Raw genomic sequence first — 11,557 nt, forward strand, 5'->3', positions numbered from 1 at the left:
ACTGCTCACAAATGGATTTCTCAATTTCATCCTGCCTAGTTTTTGAGAAATGCCATCAAGGTATGAAGAGACTAACAATGAAAAGGAAATTAGTAGCTGGGGGCAACTGCATCAGAAAAATTACTATTCTGTTTTTACTACAAACAGTAGCATCAAATGTGAAAATAGACTTTCAAACTAATTAGCATTTAAGGGAAATGGGTTTGAAATAGTTATCAGATTGCTTTTAAGCAGCTATGTTTACAAGTGCATCTCTGCTTTCTATTAATTCCTTGCTAGAGAGAAATAACAAAGTACACACTTTTAGTTTTAAGTCTGTTCTATGTTCATGCTTCTTGACAAATAAAGGATCAGAAAAATAAAAACCCAATGGTATTGCCCGGTTCCTCACAGGTCCAGTGCAAGGTGCCTATTCTTCCCAAAGGCAAAGAGATTTTTATTGATCCTATGTACGTGGGAGAATAAGCATACTCCATCTCATACGCCAGTATCCTTCATGTGAGGGACCTCTGAGGAGACTGTACCTAAGGCCTGTGTACATCCACTAGGACATCTCTTTGAAAGCCAGTGGGGCTATGTCCAGTCTACTGCAGCTAAAAATGGATGTAAAGAGACCAGGTCTGATATACTCTTCATTGCTATTCATACCTCTAGCACAATTTCACATACTTTTTGTCTTTCTGCTCTATCTAGTGCTTTCCAAAGTGACTGGCATAAGTGATCAGTGTCAGAGAAGAAATACATCAGTTTCTTGGGACCTCCAAGTTTTCAAATAATCTGAGCACCCGAAGTACTAAATCTTTTATTATAACCCATTTCCCCATGAGCATTCCAAATTGCAAAAAAAAGAAATAAACAAATCATTCTTTATTGTCTTCTTCCTGATGATAATAGTTGCAAAAGAAAAATAACAAAACTTAAGAAGGCTACACTGCTGCTATGATAAATGAGTAATCTTTGCACATTTGCATCTACTTTCTTTAATATTTTTCACATACAGATACTTCATCGATTGGAAGAATGATGTGGACAGCTACTTTACAATAGATGCTATTGAAGGGACCATTGCTACTAATGAATTACTGGACAGAGAAAGCACAGCACAATACAATTTCTCTATAATTGCAAGTAAAGTTAGTAAGTATGACACAAACTGAATTAATATGCTAATGTGGTTTTTTTTTTTTCAGAATGTAGTGCTCAGGCATAAATATAATGTGAAAAGTGCATGTGTTCCCAAGAGCTTGTTTAAGAAGGTTCAATAAATATCATTTTGCCAGACTCATTTTAAGGCGGTGATGTTCAAATAGCCTTGTATACTAAGGTTTTTCTAGCAGACCTCACATAGGCAGAGTTCCCTCAAAAGCTGGAAAACATTTTGTCAGCACGAGGAGCTAGATGGAGGCTTTCCAGTTCTGATTTCTGAGTTTGCAATTTGTTCCAAATGAAATTAGGTTAGTCAAATGACATGTTTGCCTATGTGCTTTTTGAGGGCAAAAAATTTTAAAGAACTATTTGATTCTCAGACTAAAAAAATACACTAAAATTGAGTTGAGATTAAATGCCCTAAACTAATTAATCTATGTGCTGCATCTCTGTTCTTGTCTCTTCTCTGCCTAAGATTTAATGCCTAATCCCTTATTTTCTTTTCCTATGTGATTTGTACTGGAATATTTTAATTTCTTGTCTTTGTGTCTTCTGCACAGATTTTTTATTAATAAGAAGTCCCTTCTTCTGCTACATTATGTAGCTGCAACTTTCTTCATTGCCATCCTTCTGTGTAGCATTTCTCATTCATGATTCTGTCAAACTGAAACTCTCATAGGCATATCCCAGCCTTTGAATGCAAGTGTTTTGGTCACTTAGTGGTGTGTAAAGGCCACAGAAGTCTTTCTGTTGACATCAACAGGTTGTAGAAGAGGACCCCTGCCACATATCTTATACATTCTCTGTTTTTTATGTATCCAGATGTTTCTATAGCAAAGAGCATGCTTTCCTCAATGCTTGTCCGAGTCTTCAAAAAGTAATACATGCTACTAGCAGGAAGCGGGAGATTTTGGATGCAGAGAAGGCATATATCATTTCAGATTAAATTTTCAGTTGTAGTTCTCTCAAAAAAAACCATGGGCTTAATCCCTGGAACCTGAAAATATAATGGTAACACCAGTCAACTGAACACTTCAATTTTATCCATAGCTTGGAAAAAACATACACTAACAGAGAAGACTAAACTGTCATAAGTGATTGAGTTCATGGAGATACATGTGCATGTGTGTATTCACAGAAAGTCCAGTAGGACTGTAATTTGTTTCCAGAGAAACTGAAAAGCAGGTAGGTACAGAAAGAATGTCTCATAATGGTCTATGTTTCAGTAAAGCTTAACTATTTAGATTTAGTGGTAGACAAAGACATCTGAGATTTGTAAGTTTTTTTCCAGCTGTAAGGCAGCAGTTCTAATAAACTTGATGTAAATCTCTTTATTATTCCCAGGAGTAATTAAAGCTAGAAAAAACCTTGAAGGTTATTTTTCTGTGCATCTTCCTGACACATGTACAGCAGTATTGTATTTAAGAAGAGTGGCCAGGATGCCATTGGCCTTCTTAGCCACCTGAGCACACTGCTGGCTCATGTTCAGCTTCCTGTCTATCCAAACTCCCAGGTCCCTTTCTGCCTGGCTGCTCTTCAGCCACTCTGTCCCCAGCCTGTAGTGCTGCATGGGATTGTTATGGCCAAAATGCAGGATGTGACACTTGTCGTTGTCAAACTTCATCCCATTGGAATCAGCCCATCTCTCCAGCCTATCCAGGTCCCTCTGCAGAGCTCTCCTGTCTTCAGCAGATTGTCACTCTCCCCCAACTTTGTGTCATCTGCAAACTTGCTATGGTGCACTCAATCTCCTCATTCTTTACTGTGAGGATAGTGAGGCACTGTAGCAGGCTTCCACAGAGAAGTTGTGGGTACTCTATCCCTCAAAGGGTTCAAGGCCAGGTTGGATGGGGGTCTATCCCTCAAAGCGTTCAAGGCCAGGTTGGATGGGTCTTTGGGGCACCTGGTCTAGTGGAAATTATCCCTGCATGTGGTAGGGAGTTTGGAATTAGATGATTTTTAAAGTTCCTTTCCATCCAAACCATTCTAAGATTCTATGACTTATGCCTAAAGATTCAAGAAAACCAATCTTGTACTTAAACATGGCCCCATACTGTCATTCCTACACCACCCTGATTGATAGCATAGATTTCTTGAATAGTTAACTGTCTGTCACTCTTCTTAAACACAAAAGTATAAAACAATTATTATTTTGACTCTCCAGCTAAACTGTTTTTCATGTATTTACCATCTTGCAAGAGTTTTCAACATAAAGGAAAAGAGAATATTGCCTGTTTTGTATTGACTTTGTATCCCCAACATTGCATTTGCAGGTAAACTTGTTTATAAATGCATCTATGACTGATGAAGATTATCTGCATTGGCGGGACAATGCAATGAAACATAACACATACTGTTTAGCATTTCTTTTGCACAAAAGTATTTACTGCTTGCAAACACTTATGTAGTTAAAGAAATAACTTTTATAATGTAGCCTAATGGTTTAACCAAAAGTCGAATACTAGCTGTACATATTTCACTGCTAAATTTAGCACTGACTCTATCTGGCTTTCAGCAAATATTTTTTTCATATCTTTCCCTTTTACCTTCCTCCATCGTCTAAATTGGTATGCTCCACTTACCTCCGTAATATCTTGAAGATATAAACAATGGCTAAGCAATAAATATTGATTTTCTGCATTCAGTTGTGGAAAATAGAATTCAGTTTAATAACTGGAAGTGTTTTCCACAGACTCCATGAAAAGTGATCCGAGAAAAGTTTGTATCTTTAATTACAGGTACATCTTCATATTTTTTCATTTATGCTCTGATAAACGTAATCATACTGATTGTTTCCTTAACCCATGAAGAGTAGTGGATTAAAGTGTGGTGCAAAATGATAAGAAGTTTGTTTCTGTTTTTCTCTTAGTACAAATCAGAAATAAATGAAATTCAAGGGCTTTTGGAAGTCACAGTACTGGGATCAAAACTTTATGACAGCTTATGGACATTGGTGATGACAACAAACATCATGCTTTTGTCTTAAAATTGTTTATAGGTAACCCACTATTAACCAGCAAAGTCAACGTTATAATAAATGTTCTGGATGTCAACGAGTTTCCTCCTGAAATTTCAGTTCCATATGAGACATCTGTATGTGAAAATGCCAAGTCAGGACAGGTATTTCAAATTTCTAACGTTTTCCTTGTTATTTACAGCAGTATAAATTTCTCCAGGACAGGTATTTCAAATTTCTAACTTTTTTCTTGTTATTTACAGCAGTATAAATTTCTGTGTTTGTCATCATGGTTAAAATTATTTTACAAATAAAATGTCTGTGTTGGAAATACCTTTTGGAATTCTGTTTGTTGACCTCTATGGTCTATTTACAGTCTATTTATTTTTATCTTCCCTCACTGTATGGACCTGAGTCAGCCTATACTGTGCATTTAATAGGTATGAGAGGAAAGAATCCCTTCCTTAAAGACACTAAAGTATAAGAGTAAAAATGCAGTGAATAAATGGAGAAAGATGGATTAAATACATTTCTTTGTCCTATTCTGAAAAAAAGAACCCACAACTCCAAAGACAATCCTCTTGAAAACTTGTTTTTATAAGCAATTTCAAATATATACATAGCATGCAAAACCTATTTCAGGTTCTGTACCATGAGCGATGCCAGTATTCTGTTTATAAGAGAAGACTTGTAACTCTTCAACTTTGAGAGTTACTGCCATCCATAGAAGGAACATATTCAGCTTGCTGCATAATCTGACTTCTCTTTATATGCACATAATACGTAATAGTCCATGTGATTTTTATTGCCTTTATTACAGATGTATCAATGACTGGATATGATGTTCCTGTCTCATTTTTTCCTATATGTTTCAGCTAACTGCCAACTAACCTAATTTAATCCTTAGTTTGTCAGATTATAGTTTTTCAGATACCCATAATTTCTTTTTTAGGCACTAACAGTAGAAGGGGGTACCTGTTACAGGATGGCTGAGACAAGCATTGAGCTTCAAAATTATAAATATTTAGACTTTAGTTATATAAAAAATGTCTTCCTTTTTAGAAGATCACTAGCAATTCCACTATGAAACATTTTAATTGCACTAGGCTTATCTGAAAGCTGGTAGATAAGACTCTGGGACCCAAAAGTTCCTTTATGCCTCTCTAGTCTGTTTAAAGCTGTAAAATTTGGGCAAAACTTTGTGAAGTACTACAACATGGACTGGTTGTAACAGTAATAGAATTAGTAGCAGATAAACTGAAGTGTAATCAGTCAACTGAAAGCAATCACTAGCATTTTAATACAAACAGCAAATGTAAAATACCATGAATACAGGGTAAATCTCTCTGATTTCCTTTAGATATGTCAAAGCAAGACCTTCTGAGACATCATGAGTTCTCTGGTGGCTGTAGTATTTCAGACTTCTTTCCTTCACTGTAGAGTGTATTAGGGGAATGAGAGTAATCCTGCTGGATTTCACTTCCATTGTTTCATTTGTTGTTCACCCTGCACTTCTGCAAAACTGCTTCCTTTAGAAGAGTGAAGTGACTTGAAAATTAATCTGGTTTCAGGTCATACAGACCATCACTGCAGCAGACAAAGATTTGTCACCAGCTGGGCAAAGGTTTTCCTTCAAACTGACATCTGAGGCTTCCAACAAACCAAATTTCACAGTCCATGACTACAGAAGTAAGTTGCTTACCCATATCCCTGTTTCAGAGCAGCAGGCTGTGGTTACAATAACAAATGTGTTAACTTTGAATTACCCTTGTGTCTACAGACCTAACTTTTTTATTTTACATTTCTAATTGCTAAACTATCTGGGACATATATTAATATAAATTCAGGTCTTGCACCTTTTCTCATTTTTAGGGGACAGGAATTGTCAGAACACCAAAGGCTGAGATTTCCCTACCGGCCTTCAAAAACACTGCCACCTGTTTTATTTTCTTCCTTTTATCATTCAGTATCTCAGGAAGAATCCATATGCCAAAGCAGGTATACTTTTAAACAAGGCACTGTTGCTGTCTTGTTTAAATACTATGACTTTGCTAACCATTTTCAAAGTACCCAGATATTGTGCTTTCTGGAGGATGCATAGTCCTGCAGAAGAATTAGTTCTAAATATGAACTGTGCTGCTGCAGTATAACATCCTGCAACATTGTTAATAATTTGTAGATTTATATAATTGATATCCCTGATTTTTCTTCCAAATTTTAAATATTCTGTAGTTTCACCAAGATCTTTTTTTTTTCAAATAATTGCAAACTTTTACTTTAAATAACATCTTCCAAGTCTTTGTAGGCCATTTTAACATATTTAATCAATCAAAAGAATCTTTAAACTTAAAATGTCTATACAGTAATTACAGTTTTTGTAAAGTATGTTTAGCATGTGAATTTGGTGAGGAAATTTCTCAAATATTATTAGATAATTAAATTTCCCTGTTTAAACCAGAAATGTTGACACTGAGATGACTTTGGACCTCAGTTATCTGTTTACAGAGTTTCACTACTGTATAAAAACAAGTGCAAAATTCCCATAAAAATGGAAAATTAGAAACCACCAAGACACACAATTTTTCATGCACAAATTTGTGTGTGTGTACATACCTATATGCACACTTAAAATCCACACAAAGTAAAAGGAAGAAAGAATCTTGGTTGAAATATAAGGGAAAAAAACTTTTGTGGAATATTTTCTAATCATAAAAGTCCTTTTTCACCAATAATGATTTAAAGAGCTATTAGGAAAAAATCTGTCCAAGCAGAAATTCTGTTTTGCAGTACTTCTGCCTTTTGTATACCAAAATAGGTGGACGAAGGTCTGCTTTGTGCACAATTTAGAGGCACAATAACATAATTTTGTTTTCCATACACAAATCTTTCAAAACCAATACATTACTTTTTAAGTTAGCAATTAGTACCAAGCAGGCAGTTTTTGAAAGGAATTTTTATATGTTTTGAGGAGACAGTCATGTTCACTGTGCTACAGATAATGCCTTTACAAGTAAAGGTGGCATTTAACATTTTTAAACATGCCCCAAAAGAAGCCTAAAATCCAGTGTTATTCTATACAACTAAAAATCATGGGTGTTCTGATACTACAACAGGTGTAATATGTTTGTGGTGCACCTAAGAGAATAAACCTTTCCAGGTCCCATACTTCAGAACATATGTGAATGACGAGTGGAGCAAGACAGAAGCTCAAGGTTGCCATTCAGCAGTGCTGAGACCAATCTGCCAGCAGCTAACAGAAGTGAGGCCCTGGCAGAGATGTAGTCCTTCCAGATGAACAGCACACCTTCCTTCTTCTGCTTTGCTGGCCTTACTCTGCTTCCTAGAAGGCAGCTTCCATGTGGAGCATACTCCATTGCTCCTCTCCAGACAGTCACATGGATTTATTGCCAACAGACTGAAGAATCAGAAGCTATCTCAGCTTCTCTAGGCTATTTTGTGTAGTTCAAACATTCCTGCACCCATATTTTCAAAAGGACCTTGAACAGTTGAAAGGGGTAATAGAAGAGAAACAAAAATTGTTCAAAGATGTAAGAGCTTGATCTGATTGATTCTTCTCAAAGGAGAATGGAAAATCATTTAGTTGCATTCAAACATGTACTAAAGTGATCTTCAGTGTTCCAGTTAGACAAAGTAAAAAGCAAGAAAATGAATAGAAATAATTCTAATAACAGAAAAAAAAAAAAAAAAAGAAGAGTAATAAGACTGAACTGAATGTCTTCCAATTAGATCTAAAGCTCTTTATACAGTGCAGATGATTAGCCATAGAAGGAACAAGCTAGATGGAAAGTTGGAAATCAGTTTGATTCAAACAGTTTTGAGACATTTTTCCTTTACAAAACTAACTGTAACTGAACTTGACTTGTCCATGTTTGAGTTTGATAAAAAGGGACATCTGAAGCATTTTGTCAGTCAAGTGCCTTTTCAATGGTATCTAATTATAATATATCTGATTTTGGATATTTAGGGTTTCTTCTTATTGCCCTTAATCAGAATTGCACATGAGTATTTGAGTATGGAATTCAGAGCCCTTAATCCTTCTACCTAGTGACAAAATTCCAGGGGATGAAAGTCATCAGGACAACAAATGATGCCTTCTATAAATATAATAAAGAGTATGGGTGAGATTGCAAAATGGTCACTGCTGTGGGCTACCCTTATTCAGAACTGTCAGCTAATTAATTCCCTGCTAAGTTATTTTTGGTTTTATTGTAAATGTAATTCTTTTAATCTGTACAGAATTTCCTCATAACTCCTAGGAGCTGACTAATCAATAGAAACTGTACTGATTTTGAAGTACTTGCTTAATTTCTCTACTTATTTTTGATGATGCAGGAAGGGTAAGGTGATTACATTTTGTCCAGATATATTACTTTAATTTTTAAGGGAAATTAATTAATTGATAGAGACATGATTCTAAATCCATGTGCAGTCAAAGTCCTTTGGACCACAGACTTGGCATATAAGGAGGCAAGGAGAAAAGAAAAGCTGAAAAGCCTTCCTAATCTTATACCTGTAATGCTTTGTGGGTTTTTTTTAAAATTATTATTATCTTCTTTAAAACTTCTGCTGTTAAGATAGCAGATTCACAAGAAAAGGAATATTATTTAATGCTCTAAAAAAATATATAACTGTACCAGTCAGAATACTATACCTTCTGAAATGATAAAGAAGGCAATTGCCTAATGTGTGTCATTCACTGAGTTTCAAATATTAAATAGCTGCCTATTACTAAGGGTGATACAAGCTACAATATGAATTGAAGTACACAATAAAAATCTGGTAATGACTGTGTTATGTTTTACAGACAATACAGCTGGGATTGAAACCAGGAGAAATGGCTACAGCAGAAGGCAGCAAGAGCTATACTTTCTTCCAATAGTAATAGAAGACAGTAGTTATCCTGTCCAGAGCAGCACAAACACATTGACTATCCGTGTTTGCAGATGTGATTCTGATGGTACCATCCAGTCCTGCAATGTGGAAGCAATCTTCTTACCAGTCGGCCTCAGCACAGGAGCACTGATTGCAATCTTGTTGTGTATTGTTATACTTCTAGGTTAGTTTTCATGAAACTCTGTGAAGTGCATTATTCTGATTATTCATCTGTGAATTGATTTCTGTTAGTATTTAACATAAGCTATTGAAAATGTTTGGCAGTTTATTTCTAGAAAAGCATCTCAAAGCACTGACATGACCATAAATCTGCCAGCACATGCAGCATTTCTTATTGCATGAAGAGAACCAGCTTTCAGTGGAATCCAAGTCATATTTATTCTCTGAAATAGTTTCAAATACCTTTCTTGGAAGAAATCTTTTTTTTTAGATTATGACTAAAGTAGACAGGTCCTACTGACAGTAACAGCACTAAGGAGTTAGTAAGACCCTTTATTTAATTCTTCATGCCAACTTGATCAAAAGGAGAACTAACAAATGAAAGAGGAGATAATAATTGTCGTAGAGACTGTGACTGGCTAGACCCATATAAAGTTTCACAGGAAGAATTACATTTCAGTCATGGATTCCATAAGATGGCATTGTTATTTGATCTACCTTTTATTTAAATACTGCCTTATTTAGAGCATGCTCAAAGCAGTCAATACTTATGTGCATCCTACTTATAATCAACTGACAATGAAATAAAACCATCTTTGTAGCTTACACAGGTGGTTTTAGCATAATAGCTGAGGTTGTAAGACGCTTCTGGACATCATCTAGTCCAACCTCCCTGCTTAGAGGAGGATCAGCTGCAGCAGATTGCTCAAGGACAAATCCAACTGGGTTTTGAATATCTCCAAGGATGGATACACCTCAGTTTCTCTGGGCAACACGATCCACTGCTTGACAGCCTGAACATTTTTTCTTACATTTTAATGGATTTTTCTACATTTGAATTTGTGTCCATTGCCTCTTGTTCTGTCACTGGGCACCACTGATAAAAGTCTGGCTCCATCTTTACTTCCATTTAGTAAGTATTTATACATATTGATAAAATCCCCCCTGAGCCTTCTCTTCTCCAGGCTGAACAGGCCCCGCTCTCTTAGCCTCTCCTTGTATAGTAGATGTTCCAATCCCTTAATCATTCTTTGTGGCTCTACATTGGACTCACTCCAGAGAGTCAGTATCTGTCTTGTAATGTGGCGTTCAGAACTGGACACAGAACTCAAGTATGCCTGACCAGAGCTGTGCAGAGGGAAATGGTCATCTTTGTGGAAGAGCTGACAATGCTTCTCCTAATGCAGTCCCAAATGCTGTTTTTCTTTGCCAGAAGGGCACATTGATGGCTCATGGTGAACTTGTCCACCAGGACCATAGGGCCTGGTCTGTCAAGCTACTTGTTGGTCACTTAACTAACAGCATCTACAGAATGCAGTTACTCCTGTCCATGTGTGGGACTTGGAATTTCCATTTGTTGAACATAATGTCATTCCTTTTGGCTCATTCCTGCAGCCTGATGCGATCCCTTTGAATGTTGGCACAACCCCTTCTGTATCACCCGCAAACTTGCTGAGAGTGCACTCAATCCCATGACTCAGATAATTTATGAAGATTCTAAACAAAACTAGTCCCAGTATCAATCCCTGAGGTACATTGTTAGTGTCTGAGCTCAGTCTGGTCTTTGGAATTTTGATCACGTCTTTTACAGTCTGGCAGTTTGGCCAGCTTTGCAATCCACCTCACCGTATACTTGTCTAGTCCACACTTTCTCAGGTTTTCTGAGAAGGTTGCTATGGGAGACAACATCAAAAGCTTTGATAAAGTAGGATAAAATTAATGCACTTTTCTCCCTTCATCCACCAGTCACACTGTAGAAGGCTATCAGGCGAGTTAAGCACAACTTCACCTTCATAAACCCATGCTTGCTAGTCTTTTTCTCCTTTCTAATTTCCAGAATTATTTTCTCAATCACTTTCCTCAGGATGGCTGACCTGTAGTTTCCTAGCTCATTCTTCATGCCCTTCTTGAAGATAGGGGTGACACAGCCCTCAGAAACTCCTCCCAGATGCCATGACCTTTCAAAAATTATCACAAGTAACCTCACAATGACATCGATCATCCTCCTCACCATTCATGTGTGCATCCCATCAGTCCCATGCACTTGTGTGCCCAGTTTGTTTAATGATTCCCTAACTTGATCCTCTTCCACCAAAGGTAAATCTTCCTTGTTCCAGACTTACTGCCTGGTCTCAGGGACCTGGAATTACTGAAGGACTACTTTACCAATAAAGACAGGGGCAAAGAAGCTGTTGACTCAGTTGGACTTTTTTCCATGTCATTTCTCAACAGCTCCCCTGCCCCCTTCAGCAGTGGGCCCACCTTTTTTCTGCCTTTTGTTTTGTTTTGTTGCTGTCTTACTTGTATAAGCCCTTCTAGTTGCCCTTCATGTACCTTGTGAGACAGTGCCAGATGGGCTTTGTCTTTCCTAACTGCATTCCT

The 11,557-nt window shown here is 36.9% G+C and overlaps 1 protein-coding gene across 1 annotated transcript in view; it reads left to right on the forward strand.

The window, feature by feature from the left end:
• The window catches only part of CDH12 (cadherin 12, type 2 (N-cadherin 2)), a gene marked incomplete at its 5' end in the record, with an annotated part of 59,917 nt that overhangs the window by 46,423 nt on the left and 1,937 nt on the right, over positions 1–11,557 (forward strand). The window contains 4 exons of the mRNA XM_009069461.1: positions 1,001–1,137; positions 4,145–4,266; positions 5,674–5,791; positions 8,928–9,179. Of these exons, the coding sequence (XP_009067709.1) occupies positions 1,001–1,137; positions 4,145–4,266; positions 5,674–5,791; positions 8,928–9,179 (629 nt within the window). The remainder of the gene's footprint in view (positions 1–1,000; positions 1,138–4,144; positions 4,267–5,673; positions 5,792–8,927; positions 9,180–11,557) is intronic.

Source organism: Acanthisitta chloris, unplaced genomic scaffold (genome assembly GCF_000695815.1).
Source record: "Acanthisitta chloris isolate BGI_N310 unplaced genomic scaffold, ASM69581v1 scaffold1262, whole genome shotgun sequence".
NCBI classification, from domain to species: domain Eukaryota; kingdom Metazoa; phylum Chordata; class Aves; order Passeriformes; family Acanthisittidae; genus Acanthisitta; species Acanthisitta chloris.